Genomic DNA, 23,587 nt, shown 5'->3' with positions numbered 1-23,587 from the left:
ACTGCAAATGTTATAAAATTAGAAATCAACAATGAAAACAACAAGTAAATAAAGTCAAACACATGGAAATGAGTAACACTCTGCTTCAAAACTCCTGGGTAGTAAAAAAAAATAAAACGTGAATTCATGAAGTTCCTAGAAACAAATGAGTCGAAAACACAACATACCAAAATATTTGGGACAAGCAAGAGCAGAACTGAGGATACAATTTATTGCAATAAATGCACACATCAAAAAGAAGATAAAAAAATCAATATATTAATACAATATCTTCAGCAACCAGAAACAGACCAGCAAAGTAAACCTATGGTCAACAGAAGAAAAGAAGTAATAAAAATTAGAGCAGAAATTCTATCTATTTCTGTCTATAAATAGATAGAAAACAGAAAAACTATAGAGAAAATCAACAGAACAAGGATCTGGTTCTTCAAAAAGATTAATAAAATTGGCAAACCATTGGCAAACCTAACAAAAGAAAATAAGGAAAACACAAATAATACACATAAGAAACCACCTGGTTGATGTCACAACAGAACCAACAGAAATAAAAATATTTTTATTTTTAATAAAAGAAAAAAAGAAATAAAAATATTTTTATTTTCTATAAAAGGAAAAAAGTATAACAAAATGTTTTATTTTCATTTTAGCAAAAATTGTCTTATAATACTAGCTAACGGCAAAGACGTTTTTATAGGGAAACTATTTATATGTAACATCCTGATTTACAGCTTCGGAAAAAAAAAAAGAAACAACAAAAAAAAAAAGAGAGATGGGCCAATTTTTTGACTCTTTAATAGAAACCTATATTGTGGTGCCTTTTGCTGTATGCTTATCTGGAGCTCCTGGATAGAATTCTGGGGTATCAAGGTGGATGGGGGAGGGCTGCGGGATCCTGAGTCGGCCAGAGGTGAGAAGGCAGGGAAAGGGGAAGCTGTGGTTTCTGGTGGGGACGAGGTTGGGGGTTGTAAAAGGTTGGCCCTGGGGAAGAAAATGAGAACAGAAGTAGGTTTGATTGCAGGCAATATCTTGAGTGAGTGGGGTGGGGGGTGGGGTGTCCTAGCCTAAGCTTGGGCCCGGAGTTGAGGTTGGGTAACATACTGGAGAAGACAAAGAGGCCCAGCGACAGCAACCAGATGAGGAGGGGGTCTCCCCGCTCCTCACAGCTCCTAAGAGAGGGGGCTGAGAAAGATCTCCCCCACAGCCCCGGCCCAGGGTAAAGGACTGCTCTGCCAGGGACCCAGGGTACACGGCTCTTCCTCATGGCCTCCAGGATGCCCCTCGGTCCTCTGCAGCACCTTCGTTTACAGGTCGTCTTTTCTATTTTATGCCTGCATGTCCTTTGCATTTCAGATTTAGATTGGATGCATGGTCACGCTGGGACCTAGAAGAGCCACTGGACAGTGTATTTGATTCCCCTTTTTAGCAATAAAGTAACATTCTTTCTCACAACCCACCTCCCAGCCCCAACCCACCTATAACTTCCTCTCTCCCTCTTCCCATGATGACCCCTTAACTCGCAAAACTGGGTCCACAGAATCTGCTAATTTGTCAGAAAGATAATTGTTATTAAAACAAAAAACCCCAAACAGAAACAAACAAATGGGAACCCTGCCCTGAAATGTCCAAACATCTGACTGTTGACACTTGAACATTTTTATATTATAAATAAAATCAGAAATAACTCATCTTTGATGGTGTGTATCTCGCCCCCAGGTGAGAAAGGGAGAAAGGGATGCGAGCCTGGGTGAGATGGATGGGTGTTGGTGTGGAGGGTGGAGAGGGCCAGGACAGTCCCTGAGAGGAAGTGACCCCAGGGCCCAGGACAGGCTCCAACAAACAACTCTCTCCTGGCCCTCTCCTAAGGAATAGTTACTAGATGTCCCCCTTGGCTGCTGAAAAACCTGGCCAAGGGACTGATGCAAATTACTCTATTTCAAACGCAGCCTCAGAACCCTGGCCTAATTCCTGCCCTGGAGCAGCAAAGGCTGGACTGAGGCAACAATTTCTGGCCCTAGGTGGGTGAAGAGGGGAGGGTTGTGGGGCTGGCACTGTGGTCGCTGAGGCAAGATGACCCTTGGGGCCTCAGGCATGTCACAGGCAAAGTCTAGACATGCTAGGTGGCATAATGGGTACTCTCCACTGCCAGGAAGATCACAGCTGCTGCAGCTGGTTAAGCCCACAGGGTGTTGCCCTTTCCCCAATTTTATACCCCCATTAAGAGCCAGGGCCTGTCTAAACCCGCAGCTGCTGGTAAAGAGTGTGATTTCAGGCTTTGTGAAGGTAGATAGAGGTCTAGGGTTAAGAAGCCTTTCTCGTCAAGTGACTAATTTTTAAACTACGGCCCAGCACCAAGGAACAAGAGTCCAATTAGACATGAGGAAGTTCTATCCAAAGAACTCAAGTAGTTGACAAACGTGTGTGTGTGTGTGTGTGTGTGTGTGTGTGTGTGTGTGTTTCTAAATGCCCCCAGGATGTGTGGTCAGTTTGGAGACCTACAGATGGAAGTAAAGGAAAATTTAGGATTGTAGTGGCATAGGCATCAATGGAGCTCAGGTTCAAATCCAGCTTTGCTCCTGTGTGATTTTATGCTGCAGTTTCCTTGCCAGTGAAATGGTTATGTGAATACCTACCTCAGGGTTGCTGTGGAGCCTATATTCATAAAAGCACCCAGTACAGCTTTTGGCACATGATAGCAGCCTATTAAATGGCTAATTTGATAATGATGATGACACCATGTGCCTTGCCTTCTGGAAGCACATAGTTGGAGAGTGGCAAAGCTGGATGAGAGGGAGGTAAAGTAAAGAAACACCTAATGGCCTGGTAGTCACCATTGAGCACTGGGAGAAAGTACCTGTTAAAAAGAAACAAGGGAAAACAATGAACTAAACACTACATGAACCCAGCTGATGCTTGGTTTACTGTGTTGGGTTTTAAATTTTCCAAGAGTCAATAATTTATTTGTGTGACCTCTGACCTCTAAAAGATCATAAATTAACTTTAAATTAATACTGACCTTTTTGCAGCCAAGCTTTAGCATCTTGATTTGACCCTGCTGAGGGCTCTAAGTTGCTATTCAGAATTTTCAGTCAGAAACTATCTCCTTAACCCACCGACCTCTATGTGACCTCAATTCTGAATGACCTCTTGGTGAATTCTGAACTTTACATGACCTCATTTGGTACCTCTATTATCTGCTCTGGATCCTCAGCTGTTGAGAGTCTAAAGGCCAGAACTTAATGTAATTCGGTGGCTCTTTTCTGATCAGATCATCTCTCCAATCATTTCACAGGTATGAGGATGGGACCTGAGGGCAGGTTTAGCTAAAGAAGCCTTCTTTTTCACTCTGCCTGTCAGACGCCAGCCTGGGGAACCTGTAGTATGCCTTTCATGAAGAACTGTCGCCAGTTAAACCACTTCCTTGATACCACTCCAACCTCAGGAGCAACTTCCTGTGCTAGAGCCATCTCCTCTACTCGGCTAATTCCTTCTTCTCCTCTCTGCCAGGTCATTCTTCCCCAGCCCGCAGAGTGCCAAATGGCAGCAGTAATAACAACCAACCCCTACATCTACAAGACTGTGAGCCCCATGTGGACAGAGATCTGGACAATATTTTTCTCACCACACTATCCCCTGCACCCACACTGACCCTGGTTGATGAGGATGAAAACTCAAGAGATGTTGTCCTCCAGGGTCAGCTCCCTAGGAGTCCCTGAGTCCACTGCTCATCTCCCAGGACCACCAGGTGGCGCAAATCAAGTACTACATGTCACCTGTGGTCCTCAGGCCCCTAGGATTAGACAGCCCTAGAGAGTGGACATGGCAGGGGTAGAGACTGAGAGGGGAACATTATGACCCATTCAAGTGCAGGAAGAAAATATTAGAACTTTGTTTTAGATTTATTTTCATCTCATCCTTTTTAAACTTCTATTTTTGTGTATTTTTATAATGTACATAATATTTTAGTACATTAGTACATGTATATAATTTACAAATAAATAGTATACATATTATGAATATGAGCTAAATTTTTTCTTTACTGATGGGAGGCACAGCTAGTGCTCAGGGAAACACATCTGTCTACAGCTGCTGGAGTTTGCTCCTCTACTCTCACTCACCACCCTATGAATGGAGAGCATCACGCTGACCCCAAAATGTGAAGGACGTTTGAGACAGTGTGGAGAAAGGACCCAGAGCTCTTTCATGTTGCCACATTTGCTTTTTCAATTCCATTTAAATGAACATTTATGAACATTTACTTCCCCTGAGCAAAACGAAGGGGCCAGATGGTTTCAATATAAAACACACTCCAGTTGATCCAAATGAAGTCATCTGGACTTAAAACACTATGTCTCTCCATGGACTCACACGTCCCTTGCTTCAGATCTGAGTGGGCTTGTAAATATTAGACACTAAATTGCAAGGTTGGCTTATTTTCTAAACTAAAGATGTTTCTCTGAGGTCAGATTGCCAGACTGACTATAGTAATCTATTTAAAAAATAGAAAGGATTTGCTCAGCATAGTTGTATTGACAGTGCCATTACCCCTCCACCCACCCACTTGTCAAAGAAGTGCTAGGTTTAAAGGATGCTAATCTGATGATCGTCACATGGCAAATTTCTCTATTCTTCCCAAATATGTCCTTAACTTTGTTGTTAAGTGCTGTCCAATCGGCTCCGACTCACAGCGACCCTGAATAGGAGCAGCTAGTGAGCTTGAACCACCAACCTTGCTATTTCAAACTGGCCTTGCAACCCAGCACATTAACCTGTAGCACCACCCCAGGACTCCATGTCCTTAACTAGACTTTTCCAATTCACTAAATGAGTAAAAGAACTATCAGTCCAGAATCAGCAAATTGTCATTCCACCTTTTCTCAAGACCAAGAACTCATGATTTCCAGAGCCTTCCCCCTTCGGGCATCTTTGGGTTTGTTGACAAATGGTTATTTGCAAGGCAGAGTGTCCTTTATCCCTGTGGCAGTAGGTCCATACAAGATGCCATCTCTGGAGCTCAGAGACAACACCTGGCAACACCAACATAAAGACCAAGTTATCAATACAGTCATGGTCCCATCCCATTCACTCCCAAAGACCCCTGTGGGACAAAGGGGGCCACAACACACTATTTATTCCAGAAGTATTGACTGTAAAAGCAGTATAAGTCACAGGCCAGTTAGAAGAAGGAAAAACAGATTGTGGGATCATCCCAACATTCCCACCTTCCCTTCCAGAGTGTCAGGGCCACTGGAGGCCCGATGTCAGTCTACTTGCTAACAGGTGGAGCTTAGAAATTGGCTTTTCCTTCATCTTATTTCATCCTTTTTAACTGATCTGAGTTCTAAGACCATCTTTAAAGGTGTTCCTTATATATATAATTCTTATATATGTACATTTATGTCTGTATAAAAAGAAAGCAATAGTGGCCTCAATGAATGAAACGAGAGGTGGCATGAGTTAAGACAGTTTGGTGTGGAGAGGGGCAAGGCCTAGGTCCTGGATTATTGCAAAGTGAGTCAGGAGCACTACGCATGGTTCCGGAAGTTGGGAGGAGGAGGAGACGATGGTGCTGGTGGTCTGCAGACCTGCTGCTGATCATCTCAGAGGAAGGAGGCAGAGAAAAGGGTGGGTGTCCAAACTGGAACCTGGAGCCAAGAGCTGCCCTCAGAAACAAAGGAGATGAGGGGAGGACTTGATGAGAAGAGGAGAGAGAGCCTGGGAAGACAACAGCCATTCCAGCTTTTCCAGTGAGATGGTGTCTAGAGCATGCACACAACTGGCCTACAGAATGAGGCTCCACGGTGGAGAGGGAAACAAAGGCTGGGAAAAGAGTCTGAGGCTCAGAGACGCTGCAGCACAGAAGACCGCCGCCATGAATGGCATCTCCAGCCTCTTGGCCCACAAGGCTCTCCACACCACTTTGGCTGCCGGCCAACTTGGTTTGAGTGGCTTCTGGCTGGAATTGTGCTCACTGGCCCCTATGGAGGCATTTGTCTGCCTCCAGGGCCTGTTCATCCACACCAGCTAAGTGTCAGGCCCAGTGGCATCCTTCATGGCTTTGCTGCCAGTCACAGGTCCGTGGCCCTGACTGAGAGCAGGACTGGAACGTGTCTTCCGGAGAGAAGGGTCATCTCCTTCCAGGGTTGCCAGTCGGGCCTCAATCCGCTCTAAGTCATCGGAGCCCACTTTAATTTTCACAGCCAGGAGGTGAGTATAGGTTTCATAACGGCTTTTCTAGAGACGGGGTAGAGAAAGACCACAAAGTCAAATGACAAACAATAAAAATAGGAAAAAAATATTTGCACCTTATGTAATAAAAAGATTAATTTCTTTAATATGCAAATCAATAAGAAGGAGATCAACAACCCAATGAAAATTAAACAAAGGATATTTGCAGGCATTTCACTGAAGAATTTTTAGAATACAAGTTAAAATCGTAATGAGACACCCTTTCTAAACCTCTCAGCTTAACCCAAAGCCAAACCAAGTCCATTGCTATTGAGTCGATTCCAACTCATAGCAACCCTCTAAGACAGAGCAGAAGAGCCCCACAGCGTTCCCAAGACTGTGAATCTTTATGGAAGCAGATCGCCACATCTTTCTCCCGTGGAGCAGCTGGTAGTTAAGAACCACCAGTATATGGATTGTTGTTGTTGTTGTTAAGTGCCGTCGAGTCGGTTCCGACCCATAGCGACCCTGTACAGGGTTTCCGAGGGTGTAAATCTTTATGGGAGTAGAAAGCCTCCTCTTTCTCCCGCGGAGCGGCTGATAGTTTCGAACTGCTGACCTTAAGGTTCGCAGCCCGATTCGTAACCACTACGCTACCAGAGCTCCAGCCACTATGTCACCACAGCTCCTTAGTGTTGACAAGGACCTGGGAAAATGGTACATTCACAAGTTATGCAAGGGGCTAAAAATCAGTAAAACATTTTAGAGGGAGATTTGGCAGCATCTGAGGTGCTTGTCTCTGAGCTTCAGTCCCTCTACACAGCCCAGGAAGACAGGAGTCCTGGAAGAACCAGGGACTAAGGGCCAGCCAGTTCTGCCACCTGAGCAAGACTTGATTGCCCGGCTTCAACCCCGCTCCTCATCAAACCAGGCAGGGAGGCAAGAATGAGAAAGGCTAGGGAGCCGGAGTCATAATCAGTTGTCTGGGTTAGGATCATGGCCCCTGCGCTGCTCAGCTGTGTCATCTCAGTTTCCAGAGTCCTGTAAAATGGAGATAGTAACAGAATCCGTTTCACAGGGTTGTTAGGAGGAGTAAATCAGTCGTTATGAGGGACATGAAGAGAACCACACACCTCACAAGTATGGAAAGATCAATCCACCATAGCTTTTGCCTTCACTATTTTGTCATTGCAAGGAGAGTAAATGTTAAGACTTCCAAGAGCTATGTCAGGATCTATCCTGGGAACGTTTCTCTTCTCCATACCCCTTCACCCCTGCCTTCAATGGAAAGCCAATGTAGGAATCTAGAGATAGAGATTAGTGACCTCCTGTCTTTCCTGCTCTGGGGGTTTCTTGGCTCAGTCTCAGCCTATCTTTTCACCCCCATCTGTGGGTCAGTTCAAAGGAAATGCAGAAGGCAAAAACTCAGAAAGGTCTTACAGCACAAGTTCCCAACTCAATCTCAGGCTGAACTGAACAGGTTCCTGGCCCCTCTTACTTCCTGCAAGGCAACCCCAAATACTGTTCTTGCTTTCTGTTGTTCCCTACTCCTACCTCCTCCACCCCCATGTAGAGCCCCAGAACTCTGACCCTGAGAGTCCCACACAGCCCTGGCTCTATCCTCCCTACCTAGTTGAATCTGGCCAGAGGAGTTGCACTGTGAGGCTGGTTCTGCCATCTGAGAAGCAAGTGACTGGGCCTCAAGACACAGCAGAGGTGACAGACAAGCCCAGAACCCAACAAATTCAAGCCTCTGCTAGCTAAGGCCTCCTGATGCGCCCACTTTCCCTCATCCTCTCTAAAGACCCATTTGGGTCTTCCCAAACAATGTTAGTGACAAAAAGTGGATGTAAAACTCCTGCCATCCGGCTCATCATGGGTCCAAGTTTTCTCTTTGAAAATAAAAACAGAACCCACACACTGCCTTCCCAGACAATTCACTGGGGTCTGAAGGGGCAATGGGGAGAGGAGATAGCAGCAGACCAGAGGAGTTCCAGGTGCATGTGAATGATTCCTGCCTTCCTCCCCTAACCCAGCTCCTCATCCTTCTCCCTGTGAAAGCGATTCTTTGGCAGGCCCATTTGCAGGAGTTCATGGGACAGAATCAGGGTAAGGGACAGGTGGGAAGAAAGGAGAGCACAGAGCATTCACAATGTAAAGGAGTTAAAATGAGTTAAAGTGGGGACAAGTCCTGCAATAGGCCTTAAGAGTTTTGTGGTTTGGTTATGAAAGGTTCCCGAGAAGCTAGACATGTGAGGGAAGTTGTGTGAGGGAAAGGGACTAGTAGAAGGTAGAGGGATTATTGTGGAGCCCACCTGGTGTTCTTTGAGAGACACCGTGAGGGTGGATTGTCAGATTATATTTGACAACTGGACTGTGCTGCTCTGTTGAAAACCCTGCCTGATCCATAACTGCATACATCCTTCAGAGGAGCCCCCATAGTGGGAGACCCCCAAGTGGACCCCTCGGCTGGGAAGTGTTTAACGTGATTATGATGGAGGGCAGGAACTAGCCACCTCCCCTTGCTCTGTGTTTCATCAGCTCATCCCACCCGAGGGCCCACCTCAAACGTGAGATAGTGTTCCTTCAGCCGGTACTCCTCGGCCTCCTTGGTCTTGATGCCCCGCTCCACTGGGTGGTACCTATGCTCAGCCAACTCTGCAGTCACCTGCCTCAACTTCTTCTCATGGGACCGCAGCTGCTCCTCCTGCAAAGACAAGCCCTGGACTGTGAAGAGACTCTCAGGACAACAGCAGGGTGGGTCTCATCCTGTCCTGCCAGAGAAATGGACTCACTGAATCAGCTTTACCAATGGGAAATTGAGGCCTGGTCAGGGTCACCAACTAGGTCTGGGTAGAGCCAGTCTCTGGACTTAAAGGAATGCTCCTCTCTCCTCATCAGCATCAGATGTCTCCAGTGCTCCCCAGCAGGCTTCAGAGAGGAGCGACCCTCACACTCATGTGTAGGCATATACTCCCTGACACCATACACTGTAAAGACAGTCACCCAGATCCATACCTCCCCAAAAGAACTCTCATCTGCACACACAAATACACAGGACCACAGACCAGTCTGGCCTCAGATCTCATTAGAGCTATATGACACACACATTCTCTCACATCCCTGCCCAGACAGACATGATGCCTGTAGACCTACAACCACCATATCCCAGAGATATGCAGCTCTGGCAGATAAATACACACACCCTCCTCCACAGCACAGTCAGGCCCCTTGTGGTATGTGGACCTGTCTTCCCATTAGAAAATGGGAATAGAGGTAAAGGAAAGTATCTGCCCTTTCTCCTGCATCTCTTAGCCCAGGACCAGGGCATCCTATAAAAGAAATGGAGGTAGGGACATGAATGGGAGCCTGGGACAAGGGAGGCCACCTAGGCAGGTGGAGTTGTGATCCTAGGAATTTGTACCTGGCAGAGGCGAGTGGTGCAGGAGGGCAATAGGGGCCGACAGAATTTCTTCATGGAGCTGACAGCAGCTGGGAAGGCAGGGGCTGAGAAGATGGCAGCCACCAGGTTGATCCTAAGGATCCAGGACAGCATTTCTTCCTTGCTCCTGGGGACAAGAGGGGTAGAAAGAGAACACCAGCTTTTCATAATAGGGTCCCTTCTTCCCCACCCAGCACCCAGCATTAGGCCTGGCACTGAGAGGCACTAATAATACCTTTATATAGGTGGGTACCCAAGCCATGGTATTTTCAATAACCTCATATGCATGCGAAAGTTAGACAGTGAATAAGGAAGAATGTAGAATTGATGCATTTGAGTTATGGCATTGGAGGAGAATATCAAAAGTACCATGGACTGCCAAAAGAACAAACAGATCTGTGTTGGAGGATGTACAGCCAGAGTGTTCCTTGGAAGTCAGATGGCCAAACTTCGTCTCATACTTCAGACATATCAGGAGGGACCAGTCACTGGAGAAGGATATCAATGAAGTGGAGAGTTGTAGAAAAAGAGGAAGACCCCCAACAAGATGGACTGGCACAGTGGCGGCAGTGATGGGCTCAGGCATAGCAACGATTTGAGGTTGGCCCAGGACTGAGGAAGGATGGGTAGATGGGTGGGATGGACCTGGTAAGAGCTGTATAGGGAGCTCCCATTCTGTCCCAGCTCTTAGGCAGGTCCTGGACTTCCATGTGAATGTAAGATTGCCCAGGTCCAGAGCTAATGGCCCTGGAGCTAAAGGATTCTGGATCTTACAGGTCCTGGAGCTAATGACCCTAGAGCTAATGGGTACTAGAACTAACAACCCTGGAGCTAATGAGGCCTGAAGCTAATGAGGCCTGGAGCTGACAGCCGGGAAGATAACAGCCCTGGAGTTGAAAGGTCTGGAGCTAATGGTTCCTGGAGCTAACAGCCCTGGAGCTTACTGGGCCCGAACCTAAATGTTCTAGAGATAATAGGCCCCAGAGCCAAGAGGTTCTGGAGGCAGTAGGCCCAGGTGATCATTAGAGGTAACTGGTCATCCCCTCCACAACCCGCCCAAAGCTTCCCTCCTGTTTCTGCTCCCACTACCACACATTTACATTCTGATCCTGATACTTCATCTGCTAGTCTCCCTCCTTTTAAGCACATCTGAGACATGAAACCTCATCTCAAGTTATGGAAGGATGGAGTTCAAGTGAGTGGAAGTAAGGCTTCATAGGTAAAATGCAAATTGATGATTTCCTGCCTATTCTTCAAATATAAAGGATGGTTCATAAAGAGCCCATTAGCCTTGTCCTTAAATGATTAGGAATCACATGGAGGTCCTATTAAAGCACAGTTGATCTCATGAACAAGGACATAGCCATGGAGGGCTAGAGCTGAAAGTGAAGCATCCAGATGATATGAAGTGAAGGGAGATCCGCAAGAACGCCCAAATTTGCAGGTAGTACCCATTTGACCTAGCCTCGATGGATTGATGATCAGAACTTGACTAGAGATAGATAAAAAACAAATTTTGACAAAGGAAAAAAGTGTAAATTGCTACAATTTGATGAACTTGACTTACACTTGTGGATGTAGTAGCTCAAAATACCAACTGAGAGGTAAGGAGTCTTCACATCAAGTATCAATCCTATCCCCTCTGTATACAGGGTGGATAAGAATGGGCAACTTAGACATTTCTACCTAAAATGGGGGTGGGGATCTATAAAGGCACGAAGTGGCTAACTTACAAGTTTTCAAGAGGGGATTTAGTTTAAGAGTGTGCGAGGAAAGGTAGAGCCCCACTAAATAGTTTCATCTTGTCTAGACGTGTCTGGTGAAGAGAAGGGGATACGTGTCGACTCTTAAGATTCAATAGTGAATAATTGCTACCATGACTAATTGCAACTGTCAAAATTGTAAAGATAGAAGTTTGTAACAGTAAGCGGGGAGTAGTCAATCTCACAGTCCAGGAACAGAGGACCCTAAGACCATCAAGGGAAAAAAACATAGGTGGAATGTGGGACCCTATCCAGAGAGACAGTGACACCAGAGATGAGCACATGGAGAGAGAGAGCAAGTGAGGACTCTAGACTCATGGAAAGAGAAAGACTTGAGTGCTAGCGGCCAGAAGGCAGGTTTACAGAATGTGCCCTTTAGTTGTTTAAATTTAAGACTATATATTCCTGAGTGTTTTTTGTGTACATACCTCCCCCTCAAAAAAAAACAGAGGAAATGGAAGCAAATACTGTTTAATAATGATGTACAGAGGAGACTGTAATCATTGCAATGAAACGATGAGTGTAAAGCCGATGTTCTTACATGTAAATTATCACTCAGTTCACAACAAAAACTTAAAATAAAATTTAAAAAACAGTTGCTGAACCCTAGCCCAAGAGTCTCTGAATTAGTAGACTTAAGGTGGGCCAGGAAAACTGTACTTCTAAAAACTTCTGGTGATACTCCAGGGCTCACACTTTGAGAACCAATGCTTTAGAACAGGGGTGGGGAACATCCAGCCAGTGGGCCATACAAAGCCTGAGAAATCATTTGGTCTGGCCCTGCCAAGGCAACCACAGTTTCAGCCACCACATTATACCAGGCTAATTTTTAAGTTGATAATTTCATATGGCCCACAAATGCTGTTATAAATATCTAAATGGCCCTTGACAAAAATAAAGGTTCCCCATCCCTGCTTTAGGAGACCCCAAACTGTTGATTTGTATCAAGTGGATACATTTGCACTTGTGACTGATGAGAGGGGAATTTCAGGGTGTACAGCCTTAGACAGATGAGAAGGAGTACCCTGGGCCTAGGATGGGAGCAAGAGGGTTCTTACGGTGCCTGGAAAAGGAAGACCCTCCAGTCAGCGGTCTTTAGCTTGAGCACATTGGACTTCTTGCTGTAGTCAGAGGCCCTGGTGGCCAGAGCATGATGTACACGAATGGCATTCTTCAAGTCACCCTCGGATAGGGCCTTGTCAGGCCTGTACTCATCCTGGATTGGGGGTGGAAATAGATGAACTTCTGTCATCACACTTCCTCCACCCTCACCCTCCTTCTTCCCTCTTCCTCTCTCCATCCCTATAACTCCCTCCATGTTGCAGTTCCTATTGCTATAAGCCACCCTGATCCCAACACAAATCACTCAAGCACTCTCCCTGACAACTCTTATTTGCTTCAAAGGCCTGAACACTGAGCAGCCGCTGGCCATTTCAGAGACCCATTCCTGAAACCACCAAAGCCCTGAATGAGCCCGAGTCTCCTTGCATGGGGAAAGGACCCAGCGTCTGCTCAAACCCCAAGTCCTACAGAGAGTCCAAGTACCACAAGATAGGGGATATAAGGGGACTTGAGCTGGCTCAACCTAAGGAAGACTCTGGGGCAGCATCTCACCTTCTGCAGATACAGGATGGTCCCTTTGAGCACCGCATAGAATTTCTTCCAGCCACGCCTCCCTCGAGGTGCTAGAGGGGAACACTGGTAATATGGCCTCAACCACCCACTCCAAAATCCCCTATCTTGCCTCCTGCTGCATGTCCACCTGTGTGTGCAGCCCCAGAGGTATAGTCGAGGGGGGCAGACCACCAACTGGACAAGCATCCCTCCCCATGTCCCTTACACCCCGACCTGACACCTACTCCTCTTGCCATCCATGTCGGCATGAGTCTTCCGGGTCAGCACACCATGCTTGTAGGTGGTGGCGCTGAGAGCCTGTGGGACATCCAGAAAGGGGTTGCCACCATCCAGGATTCTTGTCACCTTCTTTGTGCCTGTCCCAAACTTGTCATCCACCAGCTCAGACAGTGATTTCCTCAGCTCGTCCTCATCACTAGGGAAGTACTAGGCCTGAGCACCACCTCCAAGGAGGTGTCAGCCCCACATTGACATGCTCTCTCCCCACCAACCACCCCTTTGGGAGCAAGGGTCAGAGGTGAAAGAAAGCTATGAGAGGAAGAACTGAGGAGATCTGATTCCAGATCACAGATCCAAATCTTTGATCCTTCTCCTTAGCCTTCAGTTCTGACACCTGACCTCTGATTTTTTATCTTTAGCTTCCCAGCTCCAATCCTCAGTGCTGATCATAAAGTTGGAGGCTCTCTTATCTCCTTTACATTCTTCCTTCTCCTCTCATTATGCTTACCCTGAGAGTTCCAGCCCAGAAAGCAGTAATACATGGCCAGGCTGAAGCTGTAACCCAAAGTCCACAGGGAGGGTGGGCCAGTAGGTGAGGCTCTTAAAGTCTGGATACCCCATAGGAGCCAGAGTTCCAGCCCTTCCCAGTGGGGTTGGGGTTCTGACAGGCCCTGCCTGGGACTTTGACATGGACCTAAAGTCTCAGGATGCCCTGGAAATCACAGGCAGTGAGGGGCAGCCACTTTCCCCAGAAGCCTCTCACAGTATCCCCAGCCAGGAGGGTGATCACACTTCTTTTCAGATGGTTGTTAGCTTCCAGGTCACCACCCTAAACATGGTCATATCCTAAGGATTATAAAGGGTCCATGTCTCCTGCTTTCTAATCTCCCAGGGGAGAAAGACTTGTCATCATTGGGAACTGTGGCAGAATTTCCAGTACTGAAAGCCAGCTGTGCACTTCATGAAGTTAAAGTCACAGTTTAATCTATCCCATTACAGTATGAACACTGCACACTTTTTATTATGACAGAAAATAAGCCCAAAGGAGAACTCCACACCAGGTGCTGGCCAGCTGGATAGAATCGCCAGGGCCCCAAGTTGGGAGAAATCAGCACCATGGAGAGTGTCCGGAATGGCTTCCCTGCCCCCCAGCCACTCCCCCTCCCAATGATTCCATCTACCCACACCTCTACCCATGGGCACTACTCACATGGCCCATTCCAGCTTTTCATTCTTGATGGAGTTGTAAAGGGTCTGGGAGTAGGAAAAAGACAGAGAAAGGAGGGCAAGTGAAGTCAAAGAAATCCCCACCTACCCCAGTAATGTGGGTACAATGAGGCAGTGTCTTCTCAACCAGTGGGGGAAAGGGATGATTTGTACTTATTTGTTGAATGGATAAATGAGTGGATGGGCAGATGTATGGATGTGTGTTATTTAATTATGAGATCACTTGATATCTGTCTCCCCTAAAAAAAACTATAAGCTTCACAAGATCAGGGATGGTCTATCTTATTCATCACTAAGCCTCCAGTGCATAATTCAATGTTCAGAAAACAGTAAATACAGAACAGGGTGGATGGATGGATGGATGGATGGATGGATGGATAGATGGAGTAAATACTGAAGGATGAGTATTGGGTTGGGAACTGGGTAGAAAGTAACAAAGGATGAGTAGAGTGAGGAGGGTGTAGAGGAAGAGTTTGGGATGCATGGGTGGGTGGATAATTGGGTGGATAGATGGGGGTGGATACGATGATGGATAGATAGGTGAATGGCTGTATTTATGAAGAGTGTATTAATGGGTCAGCAGGAGAGTGGTTGGAGATGTATGGAGGTATTATATGAGTGATGGGTGAATCATGAATGTATGAGTGTGTGTTGTTGTTGTTACGTGCCATTGAGTCAGTTCTGACCTATAGCAACCCTGTATAGGGTTTCTGAGGAGCAGCTGGTGAGCTTGAACCACCAACCCGCGGCTCAAGTCGCCTTTGCAGTTCAGTGCATTACCCCACAGTGCCACACCAGGACTCCATATGAGTGTATAGATAAGGGAAATGTTGAGTGTTTAATTGAGTGGATGGGTGAGTTGACGGATGTATGCATGTATGGGGAAGGATGGAGGGTGGGTGAACAAAGAATGGATAGGTAGCTGTGTGGGTGGGAAAGTGGGTAGATGGATGAATGAGTAAATTGTGAGAGGTGAACAGGTGGGTAGTGTAACTGTTTGATTGTTTTGGGGATTGTTTGATTTCACTTAAAAATATATTCTTAACAAGTGCTTTTTGATGGTGAAGGGCACAATTATTATGAGTGAAAAGAGATATAGTGTTCTCTTTTTTGACCTCCAAATTCATTATCCAACTGAAATTACCAGGTCCTTCAAACTTACCATCTAAAACTGAATTCATCATCTAGGTCCCAAAAACCTACTCCTCTTCCTCCAAGGCTGATAATTGACCAGGTTTTGGAGACCAGAGTTCCAACTGGAGCTTTAGTCTCCAAAGAAAACTGAATTCCCTTAAATTCTGATCATATTGGAGGATGAATGGTCTTTTCCCTGTAGTGATATTAAGAATGATTATGATGAAGGTGGTGATGGTGATAGTGAAGGCTGCAGGGATGCTGATGGTGGTATTGGGCATAATGGCAGTGGTGATGGTGGTGGCAGCTTGGACAACTGGTGACAGTGTTGATGACCACCATAGCATCAATGATGGTAATAGAACACTAAAAGCAACTCTCACAAACCACCCATCTGCCTAACTCGGGGAACATGTAATAGTCAAATGTGTGCTTCATAGTCTCTCTTTAACTCTGTCCCAAAGTAATGGTGGCCCTCACCTCATTTTGAGTATGAAATGTCAGGACTTAGTAGTGCAGAGACCTATTCCCTTTCCACCCACCTAAGACACAGATAGCACCTCTAACAGGTAATACCTTCAACAGGTCTTTGGCAAAGTCTTGGCCATCATTCAGACGGTCCAAGTTGGCGATGAATTGCTGGCAGGACATCTTCTTGCCAATATTCTGTAATGAAGAAAGGGTTCTTCCTGAGAGCAGGGTTGGATACTGAGGTGGCCTCTGCACCCTACCTTGCCCAGCCAGAGGGGATGAGGCAGCAACAAGGGCAGCAATGAAAATAAAACTGACTGGAATCCCCTCCATTTCTAAGAGTTCACAAAACATTTTCAAATTCAAGATTCTATTTGACCCTCAACATTATGAGAGATTGGGATTCCCCTCAAACCTAGATGAAGGTATCAGGTTTGGATGAAGTATTGTAATAATGGATGTTTCTGGGTGGTTACTATTTTCTAGGTATTGTCCTTGACATGCATTATCTTTTTTCCTTCTCATAACAAGAAGAAAGTGAATTGGTGTTATTATTATCTTGATTTGACATTTAAAGATACTAAGGTGCAAGAAGGTGAAGTAAAGTGCCCAGGATCACACAGGAATGAAGTACAAGGGCTGAGTGTGTTTGACACCAAAGCCTCTGCTCTCACCAGCTGCTCCATGATTAACTCTCCCAAGGTCACACAGCACCAGGACTTGAACCCAGGCCTCTTGACTCCTAAACAGAAGTTCTATGTATTCCGCCACAACTGTCTCACCCTCTCACCTGCATAGAGGGGCAGCAAGATCTCCAAGAGGTAGGTAAAATGAGAGTTTCGTCTTAATAAGAAACAAAAATCAATTTCCACCAATATACATTGCTGAGCTGGACAGAGACTAAGAGAATCCAAGCAGATGGTTTTACTCCAGGAGGCACAAACACGCAAATAGCTGGAAACGGCTGCACGCCCCAAATTCTGAGTAGCAGAAAGACTCTAAACTCCGAACTGGAGAGCTGATACTCATTTCAGACCCTCCTGCAAATTATGCATGTTTGATGAAATACTGAGTGGGTCTTCATCTTTTATGAGAATGAATACCCTTCAACACCAGATACTTACTGGTGTATGATATTCTGGATTGGGTCTGTTGTAAGGCAGTTGAGGTCCTGGTGTGGTGTGTAAGATAAGCACTGGACTGCTAACCTAAAGGCAGGTGATTCAAACCCACCGGCTGCTCCTTGAAAAGCCTATACAGTGTTGCTATGAGTTGGAACCAACTCGAGGGCATTCAACAACATAAGGCAGTTATTCCCAAAATTTACCTACCATTTCATGGAACTAGGTATTCCCCCCACCCCCAAATAAAAGTTTCATAATTAAATAAGTTTAGTTTCATTGTTCAGAGTCTGCAACATGCTTGTGTGTGTTGAAAATCTCCAAAGAGAAGATTCAGCATGCAGTTTTCCAAATTTATTGACCTTGACACAATTTTAGCAAAGAGAATCTATTCACATCATGTAGGACATTTACATGCCACAGAATATAATTCAGGAAACAATGCTATAAGGCTTTGTAAGTAGCTGACAACTAATAATTTTTTACAAACTTTTCCAATGGGTCAAGAAGAAAATATCCTATGTGTGCCTTGATGTAAGTGTAGTGGTGGTGGTGGTGTGCCATGGAGTCGGTTCCAACTCATAGCAACCCTGTAGGTTTCCGAGGCTGTAAATCTTTACGGCAGCAGAAAGCCTCAGCTTTCTCCCACAGAATGGCTGGTATTTTCAAACTGCTGACCTTGAGGTTGGCAGCCCGACTCGTGTGTCACAGATTTATATGTATATTTTAAATGTACATAATATATGTGCATATGTATAAGTATACAGGAAGGGATTTCAGAAAGTTTATGAACAAATGAAATACAAAATAATAGAAAATTTTCATAAACTCTTTGAAACTCCTTCATAGTTATGTATGTGTGCACTGTAATAGATGAATATGAGGACAATGTTTATGATGTCTTTAAGTTGCATACACACTAAACACTCATCAGTCAAGAGTGCAAAATTAAGAAGTGATCAGACAAAATTTCCAACCCTAGTAATGACAGATAAATAAAGAAATTAAGGTGCAACTTTTTTGTTGCAGGTGAAGCTTCCCAACAAAAATAATTAATTAAAATATTAATAAAAATATTGGTATAAAGGCATTGTAGAGCTGCCAAAGCAGTGAAGACTTCAAGTGTGAACATCCTGCAAAGAAAGGAAGTATGGAGAGAGAGTTCAAAAAGGAGCAGCTTTCATCCTTGAAGCATGTGCCAAGTCACAACCAGTGCCTAAAAGGCTGATCAACTGAGTAGTCTTACAGAACTGGGAAAACAAAAATTAGAGCTAGGGCATTTAAGGACAAGGGACCCTGGGAAACACTCCAGGCTTTTAATTAGAGCCCCAAACGGACTACAACCCAGGACTAGAAGCAGTTAGAAAATACCCAGCTTTATACCAATCAATATACCAAAATATACCAAAGTCCAGCTTTGAATCATTCAATCTCTGATTGGAATAAGGTACTACTCTCCAACCTTAAAGGAGCTCTGGTAGCATAGTGGTTATGAGTTCGGCTGCAAACCACAAGGTCAGCAGTTGAGTTTACCAGCTGCTTTGAGGGAGAAATATGGGGCTTTCTGCTCCCATAAAGATTTACAGCCTTGGAAACCCTATACAAGGTCACTATGAGTCAGAACTGACTTCACAGCACACCATCACCACCTGCAACCCTAACTGCTGACCAGACACAAAAGTAAGTCTTCTTTGGAAGGAGATAACATCAACCAGTGTACCAAATTATTTCTATAATTTTTTTACACTCAATTTCAAGCATACATTTAAAATTATCAGGCACACCAAGAGCAACCAAGAAAAAAAATAAAAAAGTAGAAAGAGATTCATAAAGAGATCTAGATAATAGATTTAGGAAGACCCCCAGTGAGACAGATTGGCAAAGTGGCAGCATCAATGGGCTCAAGCATGGCAATGATAGTGAGGTTGGCCCAGGATCGGGCAGTGTTTCATTCTGCTGTGCATAATAAGGTCACTATGAGTAGGTACCGACTCAATGGCACCTAACAACAATCTTTAAAAAACGGTGACTAAGAAATTAGATAACAAGATGGAGTTTCAACAGAAAACTGAGAACTACTTTAAATGAGAGTGTGTGTGTCAAGTGAAAATTATAAAAATGAAAATATAATAAATGATATTAACTTTTTTTAAGCTCAATAAATGAACTGAACTACAGATTAGACATAGTAGAAGAGAGGATTAATAAACTAGTAGCTAGCTCAGAAAATTACATTCAGGCTTTAAAATTTTTTTCTTAACTATGGAAAATACAGAAAAAGCATTGTTGTTGTTAAGTGCCATCAAGCCAGTTAAACTCAGCAGCCTTGTATAGGGTTTCCGAGAAGTGGATGATGAGTTTGAACTGCCAATCTTGTGGGTCAAACTGACCTTAAGGTCTAGTGCTTATCCAATAGCACCACAGGGCCTTACTAATATGAGCACCTGAATTTAGAGATTATCTCAAGAACAAATTTAATGCATTAGACACTTCTGACCAAAGATCAGAAGAGCTGTGAGATGGCATCAGGAAGAGAGCAAGAGGACATTAAAAAGATAGGAAAGAAAGAAAAGACTAAAATGGATGTCAGAAGAAACTATGAAATTTGCTCTCCAGTACAGAGATGCTAAGCTAAAGCAAATGGAAGACACGAGTAGGTAAAAGAGCTGAATAGAACATTTCAAAGGGCAGCTCAAGAAGACAAAATCAAGTATTATAATGAAATGTACAAAGACCTGGAGTTTGAAAACCAAAATGCTCAGCATTTCTCAAACTGATGAAAAAATTCAAGCCTCAACTTGCAGTACTGAAGGATTCTATAGGCGAAATATTGAGTGATGCAGAAAGCACCAAAAGAAAATGGAAGGAATACACAGTCACTGTACTCAAAAGAAATGCTTGATGTTCAACCATTTCATGAGGTAGCATATGTACTAAAGGAAGAAGTCTAAGGTGCACTGAAAGCTTTGGCAAAGAACAAAGCTCAGAGAATCGATGGGATACAAATTGAAAATTTTCAACAAACTGTAAGCACTCACTCATCTATACCAAGAAATTTGGAAGATAGCTACCTGACCAACTGACTAGAAGAGATAAATATTTGTGCCCATTCCAAAGAAAGGTGACCAAAAGAATATGGAAATCACTAAACAATATCATTAATGTTGCATGCAAGTAAAATTTTGCTGAAGATAATTTTTAAAATGGCTGCAACAGTACATTGACAGGGAAGTGCCAGAGATTTAAGCCAGATTCCGAAGACAATGCCAAACAAGAGATATCATTGTTGACGTCAGACGGATCTTGGCTAAAACCAGAGAATGCCAGAAAGATGCTTCCTTGTACTGTATTGACTATGCAAAGGCTTTCAACTATGTGGATCATGACAAGCTATGGATAACAAATCTGTGTTGGAAGAAAACAGCCAGAAAGCTCCTTAGTGACTTGGATATCAAGACTTTGTCTCTCATACTTCAGACATGTTATCAGGAGGGAGCAGCCTCTAGAGAAGGGCATCCTATTTGGTAAAATGGAGGGTCTGCAAAAAAGAGGAAGACCCCCAAAGGAGATGGATTGGCACAGTGGCAGCAGCAATGGACTCAAGTGTAATAGTGATTGTGAGAATGGTGCCAGACCAGGCAGTGTTTCATTCTATTGTTCATAGGATTGCTATGGGTGAAAAACAACTGGATGGCACTTAACAACAATAAGGCCTAACATACATGTAATTAGAATTCCAGGTAGAGAATGAGACTGAAAAAATATATAAAGATATGGGCAATAACTTTCCAAAACTGATGAAAGAAACGAAGTCACAGATTCAGAAAGTACTACAGGAGATGGTATGGTCTTATACATAGAAAATCCCAGAGACTCAACAAAAAAACTAGTGGACTTCATTGAAAGATTCAGCAAAGTGGCACAAGATAAACATACAAAACTCAGTCAGATTCTTTACACTAACAAAGAGAACTCTGAAAAGGAAATTAGGAACACAATGCAATTTAAAATTGTTGTGGTTGAGTGCCATTAAGTCGGTTCCTATTCATGGCGACCTGTATGGGGTTTCCGGGGAGTGACTGGTGGGTTTGAGCCACCAATCTTGAGGTTAGCAGTCTATTGTTTATCCTACAGCACCATACCAAATGAAACAGACAGACACAGATGAAAATCCTGGAAAGCTGAAATTCAGAGGGAAGGATAAAGAAGTGGAGGGAGTGCTTGCTGGGAGGAAAAGCTGAACAGGGACAGGAAGAGAGGGAGACTGACTGGGGAATGACCAGCCAGACATAGCATGACCATCTTGAACTTTTGTGAGCAGCTTTGGCAACAGAAGGTGGCCTGGCGGAGCATATTCACACAAGCAACGAGTAAGGTGCAATTCCTTCTTTTTCCCCACACTCTCCTGGTGACCGAAGGAGTGGTCAACTCCTACCCTCATCCACCCCCAGCTCAGACCTACTCTCTAGAAGTTCAGAGCCCTGTGGTTGTGATCCACGCCAGTATTAGGCAGAGGTCCACTGCATCACTGTGGTACCTGGATTCAGGCGGGCTCAACTCCAGAACTACAAAACCCAGCATTATTGTAGCAGAAACCCTCATAACCAGCCACGCTGCCTCCAGTTGCCCTGTGTTCCAAACAGACACTGAAACTAGCTCCATCAAGGGCCTCCATGAACTACATCTGAATTGTCCTGAACATAGAAAAATAAGGTCTATAGAATTCTACCCAGAGCCAGGAACTTCATCATCATATCCCTCCTACTACCACCTTGTGAGTTACTTGGCTAGCAGGAGTCCCCCAGAGTTTTCTTCTCTCTGGGTCCAACAGCTGCACAGGTTTATCTGGTTTGGGTTTTTCCTTTCTTTGTTTAGTTGTTTTTGTTTGTTTAGTCCGCCTTCTCCTTCTCTTTCCATTCACTTAGAAATCTCAGGTTTTGTTTTTTCTTCTGTTTCTCATTTCCCTCTTCTCTTTTCCTTTTGATCTTTATTACTCTCTACTCTCTTTCATTTTCCCTCTCCTGGTTTTCCTAAGTAGTCTTCTTCTTCCTTCTCCTTCTTCTCCTTTTCCTCCTCCTCCTCCTCCTTCTTTCTTCCTCCTCCTCCTCTTCGTCTTCCTCTTCCTCCTCCTCCTCCTTCTCCTTCTTTCTTCCTCCTCTTCCTCTTCCTCCTCCTCCTCCTCCTTCTTCTTTCTTCCTTACTTAGCTCCATTTTCCTGTCCCTTTTTTCTCTTTTTAGTTATATTCTTTCTTCTGTTTTCTGCCTGTTTTTAATTCTTTTTTCATCTTTATTATGTTCTCTTTTCATTTGTGGTTGCTTTTATTCTGTTTTGTTTTCTTGTGTATGGGGTGGTGGGGTGAGGGATTTTCTTCTTTCCCACCTGACACAGGCAGCAACCCTGCCCATACAGCTCAGCCACCACCACACTCTCTGCAGCTCCACCCAAAAAAAAAAAAAAAAAGTCAATACCAAGAAAAAAAGAGTCAATACCATCTGATCACTGATAGACAGCAGCCAACATCAGCCAAACCCACTCTAAATGGAGGTGCACAAACAGTAAACAGAAAACAGTGCAATACTTTGATTCTCTAACTACACCCACAGGAGACAGTTGGTGAAAGCCTAAAAGCACATTAACATACAATCATCAATTAAATACAAATATGAGTAATCATTGCAATGAAATGAAAATAAGATAGGATGAATGTAAAACTAATGTTTTCCCATGTAAATATCACATAATTCACAATAAAAACTTAAAAAACAAAAATATGACAACACCACAATATCTCAGAGATAATTTTCGCTCATACAAAGAAACAAAAAAGACTGGCTCAAAAGAATGACCAAGATGCAGAGCCAGAAAATGTTTCTGAGGGAGAAAAGGTAATGGAAATAACTGAAAAAGAATTCAAATAAATTATATTTAGGTACCTTCAAAGATTGACAGAAAGATTGAGGAAAGCAAGGAGAACATAGAAGAAACTTTAGAAGAATTCAAGAAAACACTACAAGAACAAACAAAATAAATGCAAATTTTTAAACAATACAAAACCTGTAAATAGAAATCTAGGTGGTTATTACTAAGACTTCATAAATGGACAATACATTGAAAGAACAAAGGAGTAGATTTGAAGCAATGGAAGCCCAAATTAGTGAGCTTGAAGATAGATCTCTCAATACTAGTGTGCTAGAAGAACAATCAGAAAAAAAAAAAAAGAAAAAAGAAAAAATCTGAAGAAAGCCTAAGAGTTATGTAGGAAATCATGAAGAGAAATAACTTACAGGTGATCAGAATTCAAGAACAGGAAGAGACAATAAAAGGCACAGAGAAAGTTGTCAAAGAATTGTTGAAAGAAAACTTCCCTAACATCATGAAAAATGAGAAGGTAACCATTCAAGAAGCTGAA

General features: G+C 44.0%; 2 protein-coding genes across 2 annotated transcripts in view; one reads left to right on the top strand and one right to left on the bottom strand.

Moving 5' to 3' along the window:
• The window catches only part of NRG2 (neuregulin 2), a 311,783-nt gene extending 309,907 nt beyond the window's left edge, over positions 1–1,876 (top strand). The window contains exon 12 of the mRNA XM_006866225.1: positions 1,827–1,876. Within this exon, the coding sequence (XP_006866287.1) occupies positions 1,827–1,876 (50 nt within the window). The remainder of the gene's footprint in view (positions 1–1,826) is intronic.
• A 4,145-nt stretch (positions 1,877–6,021) lies between these two features.
• PSD2 (pleckstrin and Sec7 domain containing 2) overlaps positions 6,022–23,587 on the bottom strand; it is a 48,125-nt gene continuing 30,559 nt past the window's right edge. The window contains exons 10-17 of the mRNA XM_006866224.1: positions 16,162–16,251; positions 14,435–14,478; positions 13,230–13,420; positions 12,985–13,055; positions 12,429–12,586; positions 9,590–9,734; positions 8,729–8,872; positions 6,022–6,231 (exon numbers count right to left, since the gene is read on the bottom strand). Coding sequence (XP_006866286.1) covers positions 6,022–6,231; positions 8,729–8,872; positions 9,590–9,734; positions 12,429–12,586; positions 12,985–13,055; positions 13,230–13,420; positions 14,435–14,478; positions 16,162–16,251 — 1,053 coding nt within the window. The remainder of the gene's footprint in view (positions 6,232–8,728; positions 8,873–9,589; positions 9,735–12,428; positions 12,587–12,984; positions 13,056–13,229; positions 13,421–14,434; positions 14,479–16,161; positions 16,252–23,587) is intronic.

Source organism: Chrysochloris asiatica, unplaced genomic scaffold (genome assembly GCF_000296735.1).
Source record: "Chrysochloris asiatica unplaced genomic scaffold, ChrAsi1.0 scaffold00087, whole genome shotgun sequence".
Taxonomy (NCBI): Eukaryota; Metazoa; Chordata; class Mammalia; order Afrosoricida; family Chrysochloridae; genus Chrysochloris; species Chrysochloris asiatica.
Note: the sequence above shows the minus strand (reverse complement) of the source record. Positions and strands in the feature narration are given on the sequence as shown.